Source organism: Physeter macrocephalus, chromosome 21, assembly GCF_002837175.3.
Source record: "Physeter macrocephalus isolate SW-GA chromosome 21, ASM283717v5, whole genome shotgun sequence".
NCBI classification, from domain to species: Eukaryota; Metazoa; Chordata; class Mammalia; order Artiodactyla; family Physeteridae; genus Physeter; species Physeter macrocephalus.
Window position 1 is genome coordinate 101807454 of NC_041234.1, and position 25089 is coordinate 101832542.

General features: G+C 49.3%; 1 protein-coding gene across 5 annotated transcripts in view; it reads left to right on the forward strand.

The window, feature by feature from the left end:
* BCORL1 (BCL6 corepressor like 1) overlaps positions 1–25089 on the forward strand; it is a 60030-nt gene that overhangs the window by 2809 nt on the left and 32132 nt on the right. For 3 of the 5 annotated variants that reach the window (XM_028482660.1, XM_007103038.4, XM_028482661.2), the window contains exons 2-4: positions 16003–16132; positions 20755–20842; positions 21121–24393. In XM_028482660.1, coding sequence (XP_028338461.1) covers positions 16047–16132; positions 20755–20842; positions 21121–24393 — 3447 coding nt within the window. In that variant the 5' untranslated portion in view covers positions 16003–16046. Of the gene's footprint in view, positions 1–16002; positions 16133–19303; positions 19329–20754; positions 20843–21120; positions 24394–25089 lie in introns of those variants that run through there. The other 2 variants (XM_055081855.1, XM_028482662.1) reach the window with 2 other exon arrangements.

Consider the following 25089-nt stretch of genomic DNA (forward strand, 5'->3'; position numbering starts at 1 on the left):
GGCGGGGCGGGGCCGGGGCGGCGCTGCTGCCGCTGCTGCCGCCGCCGCCGCTGCTGCTCCTGCTGGGGCCGCCGCAGCCGTTGCCGTCGCCGCCGCCGCCGCTTCTGGGCGGGGAACGGAGGCCAAAGGGAGTCCCGTGCCGGGGCAGAGGGCGCCGGCGGCGCGCGGTGGGGAGGGGGCCGTCCTGGGGGCGGGTGCAGGCGGGGGGTGGAGCCCCCGACGGGGGGCGGTACGAGCCGGGACGACGACGACGAAGAGCCCCGGGGGCCGGGTGCGTGGAGGACGAGGTGCTGGGAGAAGGAAGCGGGGGGTGGGTCCCGCGACGGGCCTCGTGGGCTTGGCTCCTCGAGGTTCTGCTTCGGGACAGAGCCCTGCGGGGGTGCCCAGAGGCCCGGGAAGGGACCCGTAGGTGAGCTGGACGGTGGAGGGGGCCCTCCTTGCTGGGGTCCCGCCGAGAGGAAGGCTGGGCCAGAGGGACGTCCGGGGCAAGGCTGGGAGGAGCCGGCCGCACCTCAGCTGGGGATTTCGAGTTATGGAGGTGCGGGAGATTGTTGTAGGGAAAGACGTGGTAGAGGGGAAAGGCGGGAGGGAACCACACTGCAAACCTGGGAGGCCGGTGGGGGTGCCCTTCTATTCCGCCCCCCCCCAGTGGAAGCACTCTGGTTTTGTTTTATTGTTTTGAAAAATTTCAATGTTGGCTGTACGAAGCTGTCGATGCGGTGATACTTATTTATTCTTGGTGTCTCCTAGAGTAGACAGTAAGGACAGGCGTACCTTGGTGAGGACGCGTCTAGCCCAGGGTTTAGGGGCTCTTCATGCGAGTGTGGGAAGGGGGCCCTGTAACTTCTGCGGCAGCGGAATACTCTCAAGGCAGTTTGGAGGCAGTCCCCGTGGCACAGAGGTGGAGTACAATTGCAGAAATGTTTGGTGAGACTTCTGGGGGTGCAACTGTAGGTTTGCATTACCCTGGTTAGCCCGTGGTTCTTTCAACTTAGAAGGCTATTTCTCAAAGTCACACTGCTGAAACGTTTTTCGGGGGAAATGAATGGGGTATGTATTCGGGGTTGGGAGTAGGTTAGGTTGATAATAAAATTACAAGGTTGGAAGGGACTTTAAAGGTCATCTAATTTTCTGTTTACCTGTCCTGTCCTTGAATGTTGGGAGAGTGGAAGCTTTATTTGGGGAGAGATGGTAGGCAGCACAATGGAGCAGAGTTTAGGGGTACTTAAATTGGATGGTGATGTCACCATGTAGTACTGAAGAGGACAGTATGTAGGAAAGAAATTTGGAGGATTCCACCGGGGGATTAAATGGGGTAACCTAATCCCAAGAATCATCCAGAGGCTCCAAATAGAAGCAAAATGCAGGGGGGGGGAAACCTGTAAAATTTTGATGGAGAAGCAAAGTTAGTAGGAAAGGCTGGGGGAGCTAGGAGGAGCAGGAGGCTTGGTGATGCAAGTTAAGAGAATCTGAAGGCTGATGGAGTTGAGGAGGGACATGGCCATCTGACTAAGCTATGTGGATATTGCTAGGCAGTCTCATCTTTTGATATGGCAACTGAGGCAGCTGCCCTTGGGGTGGATGTAGGGGACAAGAGGCACAGGCCATGGGGCACAGAGCCTTACTCAAATTGATGTTAAGAGGGTTGACCCCGATGCTAGCTTTGCAGCAAAGGTAGGTAGGTTTCTTTCTGTTATGGCCCTGAGAAGTTGCTGATGAAGGAAGGGGAGAGGACTCTGATGTCTCTGTTAAGGAGGACTAGTTCTTGAGGCCACAAGGAAGAGATGGCAAATTGTTGGGACAGGGCAGAGGAAAGCTAAGTCCCTGGGAAGCTCTGCAGTTGGAGTCTGGATTGGGCAGAGTGGAGGGGATTTCCATAAGAAATGGTGGCTGTACCAAGGGCACTGGTAGAGCTGGTTGTTTTGATTTACCAGGAGAGGATAGGGAGGGAAGGAGGATTCCTTTCTTTCTCAGTGATGTAAACTTTCTTGGGAAGCAAAGGGGGTTCCTCCAGCAGTCTCTTTGCTTTACTCATGCTACAGTTCACTACATAGGAAATAAAAGGTTAGTACAGTGGGCAGAGGATCTCAACATGATGAGTCTGGATTATGGGTTTTAGAGAGGGTATTCTTTTAGGGGAACAGAATTATGGGAAAAAAGGATTTGAATACTAGAAAGAAGGAAGGCAGAAAGAGAAGTCAGAAGTGGGTTGGTTGGACAGTGAAGAGGGAAGAAAGGTGATCACGCAGGTTCCATGTTAGGGCTAAGTAGGAAAAAGTGGAACGTTGAAATCTCCAGGATAATGTTTTCCGAAGTAAAGTTTGAAGAATCTTTAAGCCTCTTTACACTTCCATGCTAGAATCAGTAAGGTTTGGGCAAGAGAGAAGGATGATCTTGGGTAAAAATAGGGCTACAGAGAAACTGATAATGAAGGAAGAAATAGAAATATATTCACACATAAGGAAATAGGGAGTTTAGAGATACTATACAGGCTGAAAAATGCAGAATAGAGAAAGAGGGTGGGATAACAAACCAAAGGAGGAAGGTGTTTATTCAGATGTCATTGGGAGCTGGTGTGGGGAAGGTAAAAACTTGCCTTTGATAGTCGCTGCCCTGGGAGGGCCCAGGAAGCAGAGGTTAGCTGGGATCCAGGGCTTATAAGTCTAAGCATTAATTAGAAAATCTAGACTAAAGTAAGGATATTGAATGGGGGAAGGAATTAACCGTCCTAAATAGAATGGCCTTGAAAGAAGGAGAAAGTGGGAATACACCAGTTTTTCCAGTCTGCAAGTGGGAGGAATCCTAGATATATGGAGATGGATGATGGAAATTCCAGAATGAAACAGGATAAAGAACAGTGGCCTGAGAGCCTTGGGCCAGAATTGGAGGGTGGGGTGGGGGCATGGAGGAGAGGCGCTAATCAGGGGTTGGACAGCTGGAGTGGTTCATTGCTTCTAGGCTGAGCTAAGTTTGAGATGGACTAGAACGGCCTCAGAGGGTAGAGAGCTGTTTTCCAGTGTCAACCAGCATCTGGGATTGAGAGAGGAGGAGTTCGTGGTTGAGTTGGGTGGGAAAGCGAACACTAGAGTGGAACGGAGAGAGCGCTGGGGAAAGTGGAAATTGTTGGGATAAAATGGACAGGGAAAAGGAGAAGCCACTGATGTTTCCGTGAGGGGGGAAGGAAGGCCCTAGACCTTTGAGTTTTCCAAAAGAAAGGACATTTCTTAATGCTGGAGTTCCAGTTGGGTGTGAGTCTGCTTGCCAGAAGGTTTAGCGTCTGACCGGCCAAAGAGGGAGGTAATAAGAAGTAATCTACCTTTTGGCCACTAGGATGCTATACAGTATTTTATATAATCTCACATACAAACTAGGCTTTATTAACGCCAGTTTTTGAATGGTCATCCTTAAAATAACGTAGAAAATGTTCTCCTTCTAAATCATACGCTTTCCTACTGTTCATAACTTAAAAGCACTCTTTTATGATGAAAACTTTCTTTGGTGAACTAAAGTTGAATTCTGGTCAAGAGTAAAATTTAACTCTGTTTCTATCCCCATCATTCCAATATGCTGTTTTGGTTCCCTCTTTTTTTTTTTTTTTTTTTTTTTTTAAAGCAGAAGCCACCCTTTCCCCATAAAACATTAAAAAGTGAATCATTGTTTAAAAAGTGGCTGCAGGCTGCATGTCAAGGTCATATTCTCCCTGCCCAATGGATTGTGATGAATTTGAAGAGAGATGATTTATTATTTGTAAAATGGGGTAATTTTTAGCTTATTCATGAGAGTATGTGACGCAGGATACATCTTCATTTGGATTTTAAGAAGACCTTAAGCTAAGTATCCATGAAGAATCGAGAGTACTGAGGGGCAGGCAAAGTTTTGTGTTTTAGGCTTCTTTGACTGTCTGCTAAGAAACAAAATTTGGTTACCTCATTGCTAAGGTATGCCTAGAAATCTTAGTGTTAGTGCCATTTAAGGGTACAGTCGAGTTTTGTTATAATGCTGGTGTCCGGGGACAAGGAGAGCAAGCAGGTTTTCATTTTTCCAAGTTCTATAGAGAAGTGCACTACATGTGGCTCTGAGCCCCTGAGTGAGTGGATGCACTCTATACCTGGACCTGAGAGGTGATTAGGTGTCTTACTATGACGAGGCTTTACTCAGCGTGATTTGGTGGTACCACGCACAGGTTAGTGTGGTCCAGTGGTTCTCAGACTTTAGCCTGCATCAGAATTACCTGGAGGCCTTTGGAGACATACAGCCCTCGGTTACAGTCCTCATTCTTCTACTTCCTAGTCGTGTGGAACTTTCTTGAGCCTCAGTTTTCTCATCTATAAAATGGAGATGATAATCCCGGTCTCACAGGGCTGTGAGGATTACACAAGATGATGCATCTATAGTGCCAGGTCCATAGCAGGTGCCCAATAAATGGCATCTATTATTATAGTATAATCTAGTTTTTCTTATTCATTTGTGTCCTATGGCATTATCTTTTTATATTACACTATGGTAAACATGGCAGAAAGAAAACTATCAATAGCTCCTGAGTGCTCCTGAGTGCTCCCCTTATATCTTGATTCTCTGTGCTCTTTCTCCATATTCCTGTTGTATTAGTACATATTTAGCATTTACGACGTGGTAGGAAGAAAGAGCTTGGCTCATCACTGCATTATTGCATCCACCTTTGAGGTGGAAGTGGCAGCTTCTTTAACAGCTGTGCTGTAACCCTGCTTAGTATTTCAGAGCAGGAACTGAAGGGTGTATATCCAGTTGAAACTTCAGGGCACATTTTGGTCCGTCCTTTAGAAATGACCCAAACGTAGTTTACCAGGGTGACATTTTAAAAAGCCATTGCTTTCTGAAAAGGGCTGCTGTGTTTAATTATGACTGGTTGGGCTTTCCATCTGTCTCTGACATCTGGAAGTTCTACAAGAGCTGGTAGATAGAGCCCAGGTCTGGTATGGCTCTATGACAAGGATGTTCATCAATGATTGGATGGGAGAGATTAACGTCTCAAATAGCTTGGGTATCCCCAAACCAAACTTTTGGGCAGAGAAAAACGATGGGCTATAAAATATAGTCCCTCTCTGCAGCCAAAGTGAACTTTGATGCCAACAATCAGCTATGCCAATATAGGGAGAGTGTGATACCAGGCCAATTTAAAACTAGATCAGTGAAAAGATTAATAATTTCTTTTTTGTTGTTGCTGTTGTTGTTTTTGTTTGTTTGTTTTTTTTTTGCGGTACGTGGGCCTCTCACCGTTGTGGCCTCTCCCATTGCAGAGCACAGGCTCGGGACGCGCAGGCCCAGCGGCCATGGCTCACGGGCCGCTCCGCGGCATGTGGGATCTTCCCGGACTGGGGCACGAACCCATGTCCCCTGCATCGGCAGGCGGACTCTCAACCACTACGCCACCAGGGAAGCCCCAGATTAATAATTTCTGTTTGACTTCAGAAATGCATTATTATTCTCTACCTGTCCCCCTCCCCAGCAGATCTACCTTCCTATTTATATTATGCTTAGGCAATATTAAAATGAGTTGTTCCCTGAGCACACATCCTACTATAAGTGGCAGAAGGCAGTCCATAAGTCTGCTGGGTTTAAAAATTAGCTGTGGCTAAGCTACAGATAATTGGAAGTTGACTTTATTGTTTTGCCCCAGCCCAATTTTATTTTATTTCTGTGGTTTCTTTATCATGGAAGTAAGGAGAAGAAAGAAGAGAAAGTTTATGAGAGAGCATGGGAAGTAAAAGGAATTCAAAGAGCCAATGCCTTTAAAAAAAAATTAACTAATTAATTTATTTTTGGTTGCGTTGGGTCTTCGTTGCTGCACACGGGCTTTCTTTAGTTGCGGCGAGCGGGGGCTACTCTTCGTTGCGGTGCGTGGGCTTCTCATTGCGGTGGCTTCTCTTGTTGCAGAGCACGGGCTCTAGGTGCGGGTGCTCGGTAGTTGCGGCTCGCGGGCTCTAGAGTGCAGGCTCAGTAGTAGTGGCGCGCGGGCTTAGTCGCTCCATGGCATGTGGGATCTTCCCAGACCAGGGCTTGAATCCGTGTCCCCTGCATTGGCAGGTGGATTCTTGACCACTGCGCCACCAGGGAAGCCTGATCCAATGCTTTTTACATGGGGTTGTTCTTGGTTTCTGTATGGGGTAGAGGGAATTTTAGTTTTTCCCCATAGTTTAGCAAGTAATTATCGAGCGCATATTGTGTGCTTTGTGTCATGCTAGACACTATTGGGAGGAACTATTAAAAGTAGAAAATATTTTTTCTAGCCTTGAGAAACCTATAGACTGGTAGCAGGTTGAGCCAATATTGAGAGTTTGAAATTCTGTGAGCTAATTGTGTGTGTGTGTGTGTGTATACCTTTGAATGAGTAAATATATAAAATGAGTTAAGCCCATATTCTGGGGTGAGAGAATAGAAAAAAAAATAGGCTGATATGGTCTCTCCAAGTATTTGTGTAAGAGGTCCAGGAGAGTTTTTTTTTAAAAAGGCCAAAGTTTGGTGAGGAGGAATCCTCTGTAGGTGAAAAATTCCATATCATTAATGTTGTATACTGAAATGGAGGACCTGAGAACCACTGTCACAGTTTATGGCAGAGAGGACACAGAAGCATCACAAAAGGGATTGAAGTCTCAGATTACAATGATTCAACTTTGGAGTGTGAAAGACACACCAAATATTCACATGGTCCTGCTGAAGACCAAATTGAGGAAAGCCAACTCATTTTTTTGATCTAGTAGAAATGAGAAGTGCTCAAAGGATGACCCTAGTTACTTTGGGTGACATTTTGAGGTGGCTTTGCATTTGGAAAAGGACTGATTAATTTCATGTTTAGGTTTTCTAGATATCTGTGACATCTAGAAGTTGTACAAAATCTTGTTCCTAGAGCCTAGGTCCAGTTTAAAGCTATGATGAGGTATTTTCCTTAAATAGAGTAAAATAATTTCCCTGCAGCAGGAAATGGAAGTGAGTACTATTTGAATAATAGGAAAAAAGTATCTTGGCAGTGGGTGGAAAAGCTAAAATGATCTGGTGGTATGAAAATACACGTGAGAGATTAAAACTTTTGTTTTTGCCTACTTCACTGCTGAAATCGATTACCTTTGGTTTGTTCAAGTGCTTTTGTGTTATTCTAAATTTTTGCAGGTGACATAGTAACTGCACATAGTGAGATGTCTCAGATGGTTGAGAAGTGGGGGCTGAAAATGCCCTCCAAGTTTTGCCCCCCACAGTTTAGGCTTTGGGTACTAGCGTACAGCCGTCCCTTGGGATCTGCGAGGTATTGGTTACAGGAACCCCCGTGGATATCAAAATGGATACGAAAATCCGTGGACGCTCAAGTCCCTGACAAAAAATGGCGGAGTAGAAGGAACACAGTCGGCCTTCCGCATCCGCGCACGGGGTTCGCATCCGCGCACGAGGGCCTCATCCGCGCGCGAGGGCCTCATCCGCGCGCGAGGGACTCATCCGCGCGCGAGGGACCCATCCGCGCGCGAGGGACCCATCCGCGCGCGAGGGCCTCATCCGCGCGCGAGATCTTCATCCGCGCGCGAGGTCCTCATTCACGCGCGAGGTCCTCATCCCCGGATTCAGCCAACTGCGGATGTGAAACCGACCGTTACCGCCGGTAAACTGTATATCGTTCTTCAAGGGTATTGCGGTTGTGTGATTAGATGATTCTGAATGGGTTTTGGCAGTTTTAAAACATCAAAATAACTCTGAATGGATGGATTCAGCGCTCGTGAGGAGACTGAAGAGGCTGTGAGTTGGCTTGAGAAAGGTTTGGGTGGTAATGCTCACCGGGAGAGCTCCAAAGAGATCACAAGCCTTGGTCACTGCTTTGAGATGAATGTCTAGCTTCCCAAAGTAACTACTTTGGAGGTAACGACATTTATTCATTTGAATGAGTAAGCTCTCATGCGTTTAGCAGATACTTAACATTCCTTTGTATCCAAGTCTCATAAATGTTTATAAGGCAGGGTTTTCAAACATGGAGGTACCCAAGGAGTCTGTGAAGGTGTCTGTGCTAGAGCCGTGTGCAGACAACTCCTTAGCCTTCTCGGTAAATACAGGAATGAATGCATCTGGGAACAGGATGCAGTGTCCTTTATAAGACTTATCTCTTGGAGTAGAACTCGTGGAACTATTTGGATAGAAAAAAAAAAAAAACACCTCAGGGTAACCAGGAAGTGCTAGAATAGAAGGTGGGGATGAACAGTGCAAAGGGCCCCTTCCTCCTTTCAATTGCCCAGCAGATTATTTTCAGTTGATTTTGTGTGTGTGTATGTTTGTGTGTGGTGGTGTATGGCGTTAGAGGAACCTGTTTTGCATAAAGGGAAGCAAAGTGATTGGGGCATGTATACGGGACTCTTGAGTTTCAAGGAATGGTATTTGGTTAATGGTAGGGAAAGAAAAGGGGATATTGATATTGAGGGGAGAGCTGGAGGAGAATATTAGAATATCCTTATATGGGAAATCATTAAATTAGAACAATTTAAGTTGAAAGAACTTCCTCATTCGGGGGTGAGGTTTCAGATATGTAATTAAATAGGAGAAATAGGAATGCTAGTCCTACACGTGGAAGAGGCAGAGGGACAAGGAGGGTAAGACCTGTGGTGAGGGTTCTATACTTAAAGTCAGGTAAAGTTATCCTTGTTGGGTATGTGTAAACTTTCCTATTGAAAACAATGATTTTGAGACATTTTGACATCTTTCTAAGGGCACTCCAGTGACTGGGTGGAAGCCGTGGCCTTTTCACGTTCCCTAGGATCTCAATGCCAGTGATCACTTGGATCTCCTTGGGGGTGTCTTAGATGCTGCTTTTCCCAAAGTGGGGTAGTAGGGTGGCCTTTCCTTTGCTTCTGTGAAATCAGAATGCGAATACCTCTGTCTTACGGGAGCCTTCCCCAGGGCTCTGGATTTCTTTTGGAGCAGTAGGTCCCAAAGTTGGTTTTCTTTACTTATTAGTCATCACTGACCCAGCCCTCCTTCTTTAACTGTCTACTGGCCACGCCTATCCTCTTGAGGACAGATTCAGGGCCAGGCTTCAAGAGGAATATTTTCCGGCTCTTTCATTTTTTTAAAGTCATAATTGCTTCCAGGTCACAAGACAGTGTGAACCAAAAGAGTCCTGGGGGAGTACTACCAGATTTAGTTTAACTGAGGCCTTCTTAATCTTGAGTTTCTAATTTACTGTCTGGATGGCAGAGTCCAAGCAGGAGTAAATGGGCAGGTTTCATGCTATGTGTAGGGGTCCTAGTTGTATCCCATGTGTTGCCAGCACCAGTTGTTCTGCACATAAGGGGTCTTTGGCCACAAAAGGACCTACGTGATTCTGGGGAACTGGTCCACTAGACTAACAAACACCCTGTCTGGTCATTTTCTTTTCTTTCCTTTTATTTTTAAATAAATTTATTTATTTATTTATTTTTGGCTGCATTGGGTCTTCGTTCCTGCGCGTGGGCTTTGTCTGGCCCCGCGGCGAGCGGGGGCCACTCTGTTGCAGTGCGTGGGCTTCTCATTGAGGTGGCTTCTCTTGTTGCGGAGCACGGGCTCTAGGCACACGGGCTTCGTAGTTGTGGCCCACGGACTCTAGAGTGCAGGCTCAGTAGTTGTGGTGCATGGGCTTAGTTGATCCGCGGCATGTGGGATGTTCCTGGGCCAGGGATGGAACCTGTGTCCCCTGCATTGGCAGGTGGATTCTTTTTTTAAAAAAATAAATTTATTAATTTTATTATTTTATTTATTTATTGTTTCTGGCTGCGTTGGGTCTTCGTTGCTGCGCGTGGGCTTTTCTCTGGTTGCGGCGAGTGGAGGCTACTCTTCGTTGCAGTTCACGGGCTTCTCATCGTGGTGGCTTCTCTTGTTGTGGAACACGGGCTCTAGGTGCGTGGGCTTCAGTAGTTGCAGCACGCGGGCTCAGTAGTTGTGGCTCATGGGCTCTAGAGCGGAGGCTTAGTAGTTGTGGCCCATGGGCTTAGCTGCTCCGCAGCATGTGGGATCTTCCCAGACATGGGATCGAACCCATGTCCCCTGCACTGGCAGGTGGATTCTCAACCACTGCGTGGCAGGCGGATACTTAACCACCGTGCCACCAGGGAAGTCCCCTGGCTGGTCATTTTCAAGGGTAAAAACTAAAAGTTTTTAACAATGTCTCCTTTCGTAAAAAAAAAAAAAAAAGTCAGATAGATGCTCTGTTACCTCCTGTCATGTCCTCCTCTTCCTCACATGCAGGATGAGCATGCTTTTGCTTGTCGTTGTTGTGAAATCTGCTTGTTTTGGCATCTTCCTTTCAAAACAGAACCAAAAAAGTCTACCCGATCTGTACAATCTCCTTTGAGATTTTAGCGCTGACTGTCCCTTATTACCAACTCTCCCAACCCTAACTTGGGCTACAATTCGATGTTCTTCCCCTTTTGAGAACATATTCTCTCTAAACTTTTCTAAAATGTCTTCTTCAGTGCTTCCCCCCACTGTTTCAGTTTGGCCCACTATGGTGAAATATTTCAGGTTCCCCTATTTCATTTTTTTCCTTTTTCGTTGTTATATGCTATGGGCTTCTCTTTTATGCCTTTCACACCTGCACTTGTCTTCGAGCATTTTTTTTTTTTTTCCGTTTGGATTTTTTGGGGAAAGAGTTCTACCTCATCATGGTTTTTCTTCTACTACCTGCTCGCCCTCAGCTTAGCTGCTCTTTTCACCATTTTAAGGTTATTGCTCTCCTGTTAGTCCATTTCTCTTTGGTTTCCCCTGTTTCATAGTGTGGTGATTGTGCCTGGCTACCTGCTTTTTGCCGCCCGCCTCTTGGATTCATTCCCTTGTATCTTGGTCAGTCCTTCTACTTACGTGTACATGTGCCTTCTAAATCAAAAAGTTTTCTTTATTTATATTTTCAGCCACACTTACCACTTTGGATTGGTGGAGCATGTGTTCTCCTTTGTTCTCACCACGAGCTGGATGTGTCTTTTGAGTTTTTCCCCCCAAAGTGGGGACAGCTCACAGTGGTCCTGCTGCCTTCCAGGCAGTGACCAGCATTTGATTCTGGGGCCGTGCAGCTGTTCATTTCTTAGCAATTACATGGTTGTGACATCTGGGAAAATCCTTGGCGGTATTTCGTATCCCTGTGCCTGTGCTTCCTGGGTCACTTGAGATTACCAGGTTTCTTCCAAGTTCCTTTTAGGAACTTCGCCTTTTGCCTTTGATGTGATGGTTCCCATCAGAGAGGGAGTGAGAGAGAGATTGAGAGTTGTACACCACACATGAGTGCAGGCAGTACGAGCAAAAGCCAGCTGGGCCCCAAGTGTGTACACCAGTGAAACCTACCAAGTGTGGTGTGTCTGTAGGATTTTTCCTTTCTGCTCACCTCTCCTGAGGCGTAGTGTACAGCTGAGTGGTTATTAATTTGATTGGATGTGATAATAACAAAACAAAACCCTGGGCCTACTGGATCAGAATCTCCAGGGCTGGGACCTAGGAATCTTTATTTTGAACCAGCACCTCGGTGATTCTGACTTGGGAAATATTGGTGTGCATTGTCCATCTTGACTCCTCCTGTCCTATGTGGGCATTGACGCCACCGGTGCCTCTTTAGAAGTTCCCTTTGCCTACTCTCTGGCTCGGGAGAACCGATCTTTGCTTCTTGTGTAGACCACTTAGCTCTGTGCTCTCCTGACTGTGCTTTCTACCCCTCCCCTCCCCTCCCCGCCTCCGCAAAGGCTACTATTAATTAGCAGCAGAGGACTTCACGTAAGAAGAGGTGTTGGTCTGACAAAATCATAGTGGAAGAGTGGGAGGCTGAGATTTAAGCAGATGGCTCTATCTTCAGGATCTTGTGAAAGTGGGGCTGCCTAGGATCAGGTTTGCTCTCTAGGTAGTCATAAAATGCACATTGTATGGTAATTATTTTGGTTTTTACTTGCTTTTCTTGTTGTTGTTATTGTTATTTGGGGATTTGAGGGGTCTAAAAACTCCCTTATCTAGGTAATGATATTTTATACGTTATTCTGTTTCCAAATGCCAGGATTCCCCTCTCTGATTTCTGTCCCAGGCCAGTCAGCCAACAGGCTGAGCTGTTGTTTCCTAAACTGGGATATTCCAAGGTACTCTAAGAAACAGTCAAAACTTGATCAACTGGGATGTTTAGGGAGTGGGATCCCGGTGACCTGATGTGACGCAGACAGTCAACCCATTTGTCTTACCCCTTGTGGAAATCTCTCTAAAATTATGTGTGAGCCCACATAACTGTTTTAGGAATGTTAAAGATAACTTTCAGAAAAAGATAAAATCATGAGTCTCTTATAGATGTAAAAATGAACACGTATTAAAGATTTTATTTTACTCTTTAATCAGCAAGAGAACCAGACAGATGTTATAGCCAGTTCAAAGAAAAAGTCCAAAAAGCACAAATTTATATGGAGTAAAGGAATTGAATTGCAAATGGAGGCAAAACTGGTTTTTCCACAGTGGGGAGGAAAGTCAATCCAAACTGCATGGGACAAGACAGAGTTTGCATATCCATCAGTTACCTGCAATTTACAAAGGTGCAAAATAACTCAAAGACAATGAACTGGGCTAGAATCAGGCAGCTTGGAAGGGTGTGCTATAGATAGTACATAGCGTGTTCATTGAAATACATTTTTTTAAAATAGTAAGCATGGTGAATACTTTTTAGGGAGGTTTCTTTTGCTTCATGTAATTTCTCAGGGTCACCACCTCAATTCTCATCCAGGTTTCACTTCCATATAACACGTATATACTGAGTACTTACTATACATAAGATATTGCAGAAGAGCCAGAGACAGAAAAGACAGTATTTCTTACCGTAAGTAGCTGATTGTCTGGGGGTGGGGGCAAGACAGACGTGCCACATCCCCAACTAACCACACAGCAGAGGGACTAAGAATCTGTGCTGTGGTAGCGGTGGGAATGAAATGTTTGAGGAGAACCAGAGAGGGAGGAGTTAACCGACCAGGGGCTGGGGCTGGGGAGATGACATGATGACATTTAAGCTAGGCTTTGAGAGAGGACAGAAAGGAAGAGGGGACACAGGAGAGGCCACTTCAGGGAAGGGTCAGGAGTTGGGGTGTCAAGGGCGCAGGGAAATAGCAGGATGTGGCTGAAGAGGAGGCTAGACAGGAGGTTTGAGACCAGGTTGTGGAAGGCCCTGAATGCTGTGCTAAGAAATGTGGGCTTGATTCTGAAGACCGAGGAAAGCTATTGAAGGCTTTGGAGGAGGGAGGGGGTGATGTGATCGAACTGGTTCTTTAGAAGATGAATTGATTGTAGAATTAAGAGATTGGCGGCAGGGGGACCAGTGAAGAGTCTAGTGTAATATTCTGGTCGAGAGGTGATGAGGGTCTGCATCAGGGCAGTGGTGAGAGGGGTGGAAAGAGAGGATGGAGATGGCAGTATTAAGGCTTGACTCCTGATTGCATGTGGGTGGTGGGGGAGAGAAGGAGTTGAATGCTGAAATTTCCAGGCTAGAGGATAGTGGTGCTATTAACTAAGATAGGAAACACGCTGGGCGTGGGGGTGGGGAGCAGGTTTATGGTAACAGATAATGAGTTCGGTTTGAGACACATTGAGTTTTAGGGGCTCAGTGGACATCCAATTAACAGCAAGTTGCTGGCAGCTGGAAATTCTGGTCTGGGTCTAAGGAGAGAGGTCAGGGCTAGAGATACAGATTTGGGAGTCATCAGCGCACGAAGGGGTGAGTTGAAACTGTGGGAGCTCTTGAGCTAAGCGAAAAGGAGGGTCAGGACACACACACACACACACACACAGACACACACACACACAGAGGGAGGGGGGCGGAGGGGTTGGGGAGAGCCAGTGAGAGCCTGACTTGAGCTAGAGAGACAGGAAGAGGAGAGACAGAGGAAGACAGAAGGACAAGAGAGGGAGACTGAAGGCTGAGGCCCAGGACTAAGCATAGAGGGGAGGGGGGGGCAGCGGGGAGGGAGGAAGGGAAGGAGGAGGAGAGGGAGGAGAGAGTGAAGACTGAGGGGAAATAAGAAAGGTGAGGTAAAGGAGGGAAAGGACAGGGGCAGGAGGGGTGGGAAAGGGGAGAATGTTGGAGGAGAGGGGACCATGGCAGAAGAGGAGAGAGAAGGAGAAGAGAGGCAGAGGAGAGGGGAAGAGACAGAGAGCTGGGAGAATAATAGGGGGGAGGGGAATGATGAGCAGAACTAGAGAGAAATGGGAGAGAGAGATTGAGAGAGGAGGGGGAAGGGAAAGAGACAGAGAGATGGGTGGGGTAGGAAGAGAAAGAGGGAGGGAAGGGGAAGGGGAATAGGAGAGGGTGGCAGAGGTGAGGAGAGACCGAGGGCCAGGTTTCTGGGGTGGCAGGAGAGAAGGGCCCCAGATAGGCCAGCAGGCACTGGGTCCGGAAAGCCAGGAAAGGGGCAAGTACAAAGGAAGGGGCGAAGGCAGCGGTATCCTATGCGACAGGGACAGGAGTAGGATGAGGACCAAGGAGAGAAGGGGGGATGTGGCCCTGCTCTCCTCTCACTGACTCTCTCCCTTGTCTGCTCCCTCTGTGCCAGCCACGCTGGCCTCCTGGCTCTTTTCTGATCTTAGCAGGCACCTCATGCCTTAAGGACCTTTGCAAGGTTGTTCCTTCTGCCTGGAATGCTCTTCCCCAGACATCCACATGGCTCGCCTCTTTGCTTCCTTCAGGATGTTTAAATGTCTCCTTCTCAGCAAAGCCTACTCTGATCACCCACTTACACATTGTAGCCCATTCCACTCCCCACCCCCCACCATCGCCCTTGCCCCTTAGCCTGTGTTATACCACCTTCTAACATACTGTAACACAGACTCATTTAACATGTTTATTGTCCATCTCATCCCACTAGAATATAAACTCCATGAAGGCAGAGATTTCTGGTCTTTTTTGTTAATTGTTGAATCCCCAGTACCTAGGACAGTGCCAGCACATAGTAGGTGCTCAATACATATTTGTTGAATGAGTAAGTGATATTGTGTTGAATATGGACAATCTCTGAAAACTGTATAAAGGATAAATGAAACAAATTCCTGAGGTGACTGTATTTTACTGTGGTTTACTTCTTTGGAAAGTGGAGAACAGCATAAAATTCTGATCACTGTAGGGTTTTGTTCAGTTGAGCGTTGATGAATAAGGCTTTTAGCTAATAAGTTAATTCGAGTTTGAGGGTCTCAAGACAAGCTCATTGGATAAACCTCTTTCTCTTGATGTCTCATTTTCTCTGGAAGGTGAATTGGCTGTGCAGTGGTTGTCAACAGCGAGAACCCGACATTGGCTGGTGAAGGGGGCGGTAGGTCATGGGGATGACAGACCGATAGGAAGGGACAAGGGCAGACATGTGCGATTCTTGATGCAGCATTGTTTTCTGTTTGTTTGTGGTCAGAGCGCAAGGAGTATGGCATCTGATCTGAAGGGCACTTTAAACCAGGTTAGGTATATGCATTATATTTATATAACTCCTAACTTGAAATTAGAATGAGTGTTTTTGAAGGGCTTATAAAGAAAGCATGTGCTTCCTCTGGAGAGCTTAAATTGGTTATGTCACTCAAATATTTCAGTACTCATGGATTGGAGAGTTGACGAGAAAAAGATTCCCCAGTAGTCTTTCGATGCCCTGTTCCTATATGGGAATGACCCCCTAATTGTAGTTGGTTAGGCTAAATGTGTGTAGAACAATATACTGGCATCTCACTTGTCTGAAATAGATTGAATTTCCTAGAACACTCATGCATATCTGTCTTTCAGATAATTTAAAAATCACTCTAGGTGATTAACAGCATCCTCGTCTCCATCCTGAAACCTATGGATTCCTGGAAAGCTGGTGCTCCCTCATCCCCATTTGGACCTTAATTTTCCATAGCAGGCTGGCTTGTGAGAGAGTCTGCTTTAACATTTTGGTGCTCTAATTACCTTATTTATTTAAATGTTTCCGCATAAATGGTGGTTAAAGCAGCTGTCCGTGTTACAAGTTTTGATTTTTGGGAGTTCTTTTTCCCCAGGGGGAGTGGCCACAGCAGGTCCTAGCTGGTGGTGAGTGGCTGTCATGATCTCTACAGCACCGCTCTACAGCGGCGTGCACAACTGGACCAGTTCTGACCGGATTCGCATGTGTGGCATCAACGAGGAGAGGTGAGGAGGCTGGGAAGGTAGCCGTTGCCGGCTTCCGGTGAGCAGTGCCTGCTCCCTAGCGAGGTAGCTGCAGCAGGGCCTGAGGGGGGACCCTGGGGAGGAGGCTGCTGGTTGTTTTCTAATTTTCCTGAGATGGGCTGGGGTTGGGGCTGGGGCTGTGTGAGTGCTCTGCCATGCCGTCCCTGTTCAGATGAAAGTGAGGAGGCCAACAGATGACCTTTTGCCAACTAGTATTTGTTTACTCATTAAGAACTGTCAGATTGTGGATTAAAGGGAAGCTCAGGCAATTGCAAGTTTTATTTGCTGCATCCATGTTCTGTGCTCAAGGATACGTGTAAGATATTTTTGGTCCTTGATCTAAGCCTGGAAGAAAGGCGATTTTGTCATTCAGCTTTATACTGGAAACTGTTAGTGGGTATTCTGGTGATCAGCACTTTCCTGCCTCACGAGGCTAATGATTCGCAGTGAGATCCTTATGAAGTATCAAAGGAGGATCAAACTGCTTAACGTAGTTTTAGTATGAAATTGAGAGTTGGTGATGCTTGCCTGATATGCGTGTGTTTTCAGTTTTCTGTTCACCAAAATACTGGGTTGACCAGGCTGTTCCATTTCCTGATCATGCCCCATATGAAAAGAACTCAAAATGGCCTTCAGATTCTATATTTGATTTTCATAACCCTTGGCCAAAGAGCTGTGTGTGATGGTTGCAATGCCTCTCCCATTTTTAGAGAAGGTATGGCTCCCCCATGCTTGCTGCTTTCAAGATATAGACTGTTGAAATCCAAATACATCAAATCAGTCACCTAGAACACAGAACGATATGGCTTTTCCTGGGATTCAAGATCTTGCATTTCCTTGGGGAAATCTTGGAAGTGTGTGCATGGGTGTGTGTGCATGTGGGAGAGTGTTGGTAATATTGAAGGGAAAAGGAATGGACATCTTTGTGTGTATGTACTTTCTTCTTAACTGGAGAAGTATGTACTTGTGTGAGGTTCAGGTTAGGAGAATAGACCTTTCTATTTTTTTTTAAAGCCATTAGCTCCTGATGGTTTAATGCTATGTATCCTGAGGAACAAGTTAGAGATGGACTTAAAAGGAATTTAATTTTAGAATATAAAAATCAAGATCAAGGAAAGTAAGACAAAATTCTTCTCAGATCTGTACGAGAAAGGTATTTTCCTTTGCATATGAGGTGTGTCCTTAGATAATAACTAAGAGATGATCTGGAGAAGGCAGAGCGCTGGTATTGATTTGCTTGAGTATTCATTGGCAACTAGTTATAAGCAGTTGAGACTTTGATGTAGAGATCTGGACTAGAGCCTTCAAAAAAATCAATGAACAAGTTACCTTAGTTTACTGTCTATTCTAAATCCCCTGTGAAAAAGGACCAGGAAGTAGGCCCAAACCTGATTTTCCCTCCTTATGTACCTTTCTTGGGACGTTAGATTACCAAATATGCCAAGTGGTTAAGAGGACCTTTTTTAAATGTTGTCACTTCTGATCTCATCTACCCATTGCTGTCACCTTCCCACTACAGCCCAGGCCATGCTATAGCTGATTTCCAAAATGTGATCTCACCTTCTTTAAAAACCATCTTCCTTAGCCCTTGACCACCTGTAGAACTTCGACATTTCGGGTGTAAAGCTGCATCTGGGGGTTAACTCTTAAAGTTATGTTTGAGAAGCCTGCCCGGCGCCATCAGATGTAGCTGAGGACTGTAGAAACTGGGGACAGGGGCTTTATGCTGGCCTCAGGTGGCCAACTCTAGACAAGCCTCCAGCTAAATCCCTCTGTTTGCTTGCTTGCTGCTTCCTTTCTTGTACCCATTCATGCCTTCATTCACTAAACATTTATTAAACTCAATCAGAGCAAACCAGTAGTCATGGGATATTGGTGGTAAGTGCTGTCGGGTGGCGTGTACAGGTCCCGTGGGAGCCTAGAGGCCAGAATGAAAAACTTCCTGGGGGAATAAGGGAAGGCTTCCCAGAGGCAGTGACCTTTGTGCCAGGGCTTGGGGGATGAGTAGGAGTTTCAGGTCAGGGCTGGTATTTCTCACATGGTGTGTTTGGGGGAGACCTTGGCTGGAATGAAGGCAGTCTTGGGGTGCTATGGGAAGTCTGCAGGGACTGGGATCTAAGCGAGATGTGTGCCATGTAGTTAGTGCCCAACAGGAACTGAAAAGGGTCTCGTCTGACAGTGGTGCTAGCCCTTAATAATTAGGAAAACAGCCCTGAAAGGTTATGGCTGTTTCTGGTTTAGGTTCAACAAAGCCTTGAGCATAACGGCCCAGAGTCATCTCTGTTGGGAAGAAAAGGTGGGATGGATTTTCAGACCTGACTGAAGCCTGCTTTGACCCCTGCTCCCTTCTCCCCGCCACCCACACCCTCCTAATCTTGCCCGGTTGACCCTCCTCTCCCCTTGCACCCCTGCCCTGCAAGCTATCTCTGTCCCAGGCTCTTCTCTCAATGGAGCAATTTAACGTTTGCTTGGCTTTACACACCTCTCTCCTCAGAGGGTTTGAAACGTGGCCGGAGGACATTTTCCCAGAGCCTTGGGGGCTGGCACTCAGGTGTGGGTATGGCTGGAGTAGCCAGGACTACTGTTGTCGCTGTTACCTCCAGAGTCTCTGGGCCGGTGGCTCTGCCGTTCTCTGGTGGCTGCCTTTGAAGGCAGGGTTTCTACTTTCAAGGTGACTTTATGCAGGGTGGGAGCCGAGCAAGGAGGGCTGAATATGCAACTGAACTCCCGTTTGTATGGGGGAAATGGAAATAGTGTCTCCCCTCTGCGGTCCCTCATGTGGGGTTGGTGAAGGCGGGGGGTTCCCTGCTGCTCCTTTTTTCCTCGTCACCATCCTCCCCACAAAACCATCCCTGGCCTGGCCTAAGGCTGGGTATTGGTCTTGCTTTTCTGGGCTCTCAGGGGTTGATATTGAAGTATGTTTTCCCTTTCCCTCAGGCTCCCCTTCCTCCCCTTCCTTGGGACCCCCGATTGCATCTCCAGCCCTTCTCTCTCCTTATGATCATTTCTGTTTGTCACCAGCAGTCATTGCCAGCAGTGGAACCCTCCCACTTCTGCCAGCCTAGATGCCTTTTAAAGGGAACAAGCCTTTCCCCCCGGTTAGTCCCTTCTGGAGCCCTGAAAAGATGGGGAGAGGCCCGCGGTGATCCCCTTGCCTTTTTTGCTTCTCTTGCCCCAGGTACAATTTTGGGGTCTGTCAACGGTGCCCTGTTCCAGTGGGAGGGAAGGAGTTAGTTCTTGTGGGGGTTGGTTGTGGGTGCCCTGACTGCCCTTTGGTTAGGATGGCTGGTGAGGCAGGTGCTGGCTTCTTCCCTGGCTGTTGCAGAGCTCAGGGCGAGGTTCTGAAGAAGGGGGGCAAACCCCAAGGCAGTCTAGCTCCCCAGAGGTGCACAAAGCATTCCTGTGCTTTGCACCCTAGGAACCACATCTCAGGACTTCTTCTGGAGCTTTATTCTTGCACCTCAGTTTTCCACTTGGCCACTCACACCATGGCTCCTGCCCCACTGGTGTCTTCCCTAGGGCAGCAGTGGCACGTTCTTGCTATAACTCAAAATACCAAACTTCCAGTGGGTGTTTGTCTTCTCTTCAACTTCACCCTCCCAGTCTGACCTTTTTTATTTTTTGGTCAGGATATACCATTTTCTAAGATTCTTGCCCAAATTTTAGAGAAGACATTTTGAGGAGGTGAGGGTACAGTTGAGTTTTCCTCCTTTGGGAACCAGCTCTCTGGCCTTGAGCATTTCCCTCTGCAATATACCAACTTGAATTCGGGGTCTGTAGCCTTGAAGGCTTCCTTCCCTTTGCGATGGGAGAAAATGCAGTGTTGCTGGGAGGCCAAGCGGAGAGTGGGGGAGCTGGCAGGGGATAGGATGCAAGCAAGAGCAGAAAGGTAGGAAGGAGGGTGCTGGCTTGAGCTCTCTGGTACCCTAGAAAAGGGGAAGAGATACCCTAGAGGGAAAGAAGTCGTGCCCTTGAAATGCCCCTTGATGCTCAGTGACCTGCCTCAAATCAGTATCATTATGTGCGCTAATAAACGTGTATCTGCTCTAGGCAAGCTCATCAGGTGACTAGGTGATGATTTGAATTTAGAACATGAAACACAGTGGGGGTGGTTATTTGTTTTAGGAAAGGGTTACCCTTATGGTACCTGCAGCCAGCTTTCCTTGTAGACTTAAAATAAGATCACATTTACGAGAAAAGCAGTTTGCATGCCTTTTGGGATCTTCTGTGAATTACCTCTCCCCTTCTGGCAATGCCCAGTACCTCCTGGATGGTCACCTTGATGGATAAGCTCTAGGGACAAGGCAAAGGTGCTGGGGTCCTCCACACTCCTGATGAGAGCCCTAGAATACACAGCCCAAAGAGGGGAGTCTAGTCAGATCAGGCTCCTTTGCAGGAATTTGAAAAGCTGGGCTCGGAGGCTCCGGTTTGCAGCCTGGACCTCCCCCACCCCTAGTTCCTTGTGATTTCTCCCAAGCCACCAAGGGAAGCGAGACAGGAGGGTTTTATGGGAACCCAGGCAGGCAGGGGGCGTTCTGGGGAAGGTGGTGGTGGCCTGAAGACTAGGCCTCATGTCCCTTTTCTGGTTGTGTCTCCCATGCTAGAAGAGCACCTCTTTCTGATGAGGAGTCCACGACAGGTGACTGCCAGCACTTTGGATCTCAGGAGTTTTGTGTCAGCAGTTTTTCCAAGGTAAGGGGCCATGCAGAACCACATGCCACCTGCCAACGGGTGGAGCTGAACTGCTCAGGCAACGTGCCCAGCCTGCCATCCCAAGAAGGGGGCCAGGAAAGGACAGGGTGTTTCCCAGGAGTTGCTGTATGTGAGACAGAAATTGCCCAGCTTCTCTTTGCTTCTGCCTGGTTGGTCGAGTTGCAAAGAGGAACAGCAGTCACCTCTCCCGGGCCTCGGGACACTTGCACGATCTACGGAGAGCTCGCTAAGGTGGGCACGCTGCTCTGTCGTTGCAGGTGGAGCTCACGGCAGTTGGAAGTGGCAGCAATGCCCGGGGGGCAGACCCAGATGGCAGTGCAACAGAAAAACTTGGGCACAAGTCAGAAGACAGGCCTGACGACGCCCAGCCGAAAATGGACTATGCTGGGAATGCGGCAGAGGCAGGGGGCCCCTTGGTGCCAGTGAGCAGCCCAGGAGACGGGCTCAAGCTTCCCACTTCCGACGGCCCGGAGGTCAGCAACGGCACGGCGGACTGCTCCTGGACTCCCCTCAGCACCCAAATGAGCAAACAGGTGGACTGCTCGCCAGCTGGGGCGAAGGCTGTGGACTCTCGGCAGGGTGTTGGGGAGAAGAATACTTTCATTTTGGCAACTCTAGGAACTGGCGTCCCCGTGGAGGGCACCCTGCCTCTGGTTACCACTAACTTCAGTCCGCTGCCAGCCCCCATCTGCCCCCCGGCTCCCAGTTCAGCCTCTGTCCCCCAATCTGTTCCAGATGCATTCCAGGTCCCCCTCTCTGTCCCCGCCCCGGTGCCCCATTCTGGGCTCGTTCCCGTCCAGGTTGCCACTTCGGTTCCGGCCCCTTCCCCTCCATTAGCACCAGTCCCAGCTCTGGCTCCGGCGCCACCATCAGTGCCCACACTCATCTCTGATTCGAACCCTCTTTCGGTTTCGGCCTCAGTCTTGGTGCCCGTGCCAGCTTCTGCTCCCCCGTCGGGCCCCGTCCCCCTGTCGGCTCCGGCCCCTACCCCCATCTCAGTCCCAGTTTCAGCTCCTCCCTTGGCTCTGATCCAGGCTCCCGTGCCCCCTTCGGCTCCGACCCTGGTCCTCGCACCTGTCCCCACTCCAGTTCTGGCTCCGATGCCGGCGTCCACGCCTCCGGCAGCTCCCGCCCCTCCGTCGGTGCCGATCCCCCCGCCGACCCCGTCCTCTGGCCCACCTTCTACCCCCACCCTCATCCCTGCCTTTGCTCCCACGCCGGTGCCTGCACCCACCCCAGCCCCAATCTTCACTCCAGCCCCGACGCCCATGCCAGCCGCCACGCCCACTGCTGTTCCCACTTCTGCACCCATCCCGGCGTCCTTTAGTTTGAGTCGAGTGTGTTTCCCTGCAGCTCAGGCGCCAGCTATGCAAAAAGTCCCCCTGTCCTTTCAGCCAGGGACAGTGCTGACCCCGAGCCAGCCACTGGTCTATATCCCGCCTCCAAGTTGTGGGCAGCCACTCAGCGTGGCCACACTGCCAACCACCCTGGGAGTCTCCTCCACCCTTACACTCCCTGTCCTGCCATCCTACCTGCAGGACAGGTGTCTCCCTGGGGTGCTGGCCTCCCCTGAGCTGCGGTCTTACCCATATGCGTTTTCTGTGGCCCGGCCTCTGACTTCAGAGTCCAAGCTGGTCTCTCTGGAGGTGAACAGGCTCCCCTGCGCTTCCCCGTCCAGCAGCACCAGCACCCAGCCTGCACCCGATGGGGTCCCCGGGCCTTTGGCAGATACTTCCCTCTCCACTGCTTCTGCCAAGGTGCTTCCACCACCACAGCCTCTGCTGCCAGCCCCCAGCGTGAGCTCAGCCCCACCGCATCCTGCCAAGATGCCAGGTGGCAGCGAGCAACAAACAGAAGGGACTTCCGTCACTTTCTCTCCCCTCAAGTCACCTCCACAGCTGGAGAGAGAGATGGCCTCTCCGCCCGAGTGCAGCGAGATGCCCCTGGACCTCTCCTCCAAGTCCAACCGGCAGAAGCTCCCGTTGCCGAACCAACGCAAGACGCCTCCCATGCCCGTGTTGACCCCCGTGCACACCAGCAGCAAGGCCCTCCTCTCCACGGTCCTGTCTAGGTCCCAGCGCACGACCCAGGCTGCCGGCAGCAATGTCACCTCATGCCTGGGCTCCACTTCCTCGCCCTTCGTCATCTTTCCTGAGATTGTGAGGAACGGGGACCCAAGCACCTGGGTGAAGAACTCCACTGCGCTGATCAGCACCATTCCCGGCACCTACGTGGGAGTGGCCAACCCAGTGCCTGCATCCCTCCTGCTGAACAAAGACCCCAACCTGGGCCTCAACCGAGACCCCCGCCATCTCCCCAAGCAGGAGCCCATCTCCATCATTGATCAAGGAGAGCCCAAGAGCACTGGTGCCCCCTGTGGCAAGAAGGGCAGCCAGGCTGGGACTGAGGGACAGCCAAGCACAGTCAAGCGTTACACCCCAGCCCGCATCGCCCCTGGGCTGCCGGGCTGCCAAACCAAGGAGCTCTCCCTCTGGAAGCCCACAGGGCCAGCAAATATTTACCCACGGTGTTCAGTCAACGGGAAACCCACCAGCACCCAGGTCCTGCCTGTTGGCTGGTCACCATACCACCAGGCGTCTCTGCTTTCCATCGGCATTTCCAGTGCCGGGCAGCTTACCCCCAGCCAGGGGGTGCCCATCAGGCCCACCAGCGTCGTTTCTGAGTTTCCTGGTGTGCCATCTCTTGGCCCTAGTGAGGCTGTGCATGGACTTCCTGAAGGGCAGCCACGGCCTGGGGGCCCCTTTGCTCCAGAGCAGGACACGGGCACAAAGAACAAAACTTGCCGGATTGCTGCCAAGCCTTACGAGGAACAAGTGAATCCTGTCCTCCTGACACTCAGCCCTCAGACAGGGACCCTGGCACTGTCTGTGCAGCCTAGCAGTGGGGACCTGAGAGTGAATCAGGGGCCTGAGGAATCAGAGATCCACCTCTGCCCCGACAGCACTCCTAAGCTGGAAGGCCCCCAGGGGGCTTGCGGCCTGAAGCTGGCAGGAGACACAAAGCCTAAGAACCAAGTGCTGGCCACCTATATGTCCCATGAGCTGGTCCTGGCCACCCCCCAGAACCTGCACAAGATGCCCGAGCTGCCTTTGCTACCTCATGACAGCCGCCCCAAGGAACTCATCTTGGACGTGGTCCCGAGCGGCAAGAGGGCCTCCAGCGCAGACCTTGCACAGCTCGGAAGCCAGGTGGACCTGGGACGGGTGAAAATGGAGAAGGTGGATGGTGATGTGGTCTTCAATTTAGCCACCTGCTTCCGGGCCGATGGCCTCCCAGCAGCTACCCAGAGGGGCCAAGCTGAAGTGCGGAGTAAGGCCGGGCAGGCTCGAGTAAAACAGGAAAGTGTAGGTGTCTTTCCTTGCAAGAACAAGTGGCAGCCAGACTCGGTGGTGACCGATGGGGTGACCGAATCTCTGCCGCCCAAGAAAATGAAGTGTGGCAAAGAGAAGGATGGTGAAGAGCAGCAGCCACAAGCCAAGGTTATGGCCCGGAGTTCCCTTGGACCCAAGGTGAGTGCTGGGCTGAGGTTGAGGGCCGGGCTGAGACACCAGTGGTCTGCTTTGTCCTGCAGACGTCAGCCTTGTGCAGTGTTCTTTAATTTGACTTATTTATTTATTGATCTATTTATCTATTTATTTATGGCTCCGCTGGGTCTTCGTTGCTGCAGGCGGGCTTTTTCTAGTTGCAGCAAGTGGGGGCTACTCTTCATTGCAGTGCACAGGCTTCTCATTGCGGGGGTTTCTCTTGTTGTGGAGTACAGGCTCTAGGTGCGTGGGCTTCAGTAGTGGTGGCACGCGGGCTCAGTAGTTGTGGCTCGCGGGCTCTAGAGCGCAGGTTCAGTAGTTGTGGCACACGGGCTTAGTTGCTCCGCAGCATGTGGGATCTTCCCGGACCAGGGATCAAACCCGTGTCCCCTGCGTTGGCAGGCGGATTCTTAACCACTGTGCCATCAGGGAAGCCCTCGTGCAGTGTTCTTGAGTAGCTCTGTGAACTGAACTGATTGGAAGGCTTGTGTAAAGTGAATCATGACCCTTACCAAGTAACATTCTCCTTATATGGTGTTTTAGCGTGGGGAGGGGTGGGCTTCTATTTTGTAGATGTGGGAAATGATTCGGTCCCTGAGGCTAGGAAAGCCATTGTCCCAGATGAGGTTGGAAAGTGGAAGAATACCATACGATAGGGGGAGGGAAATCAATTAATAACAG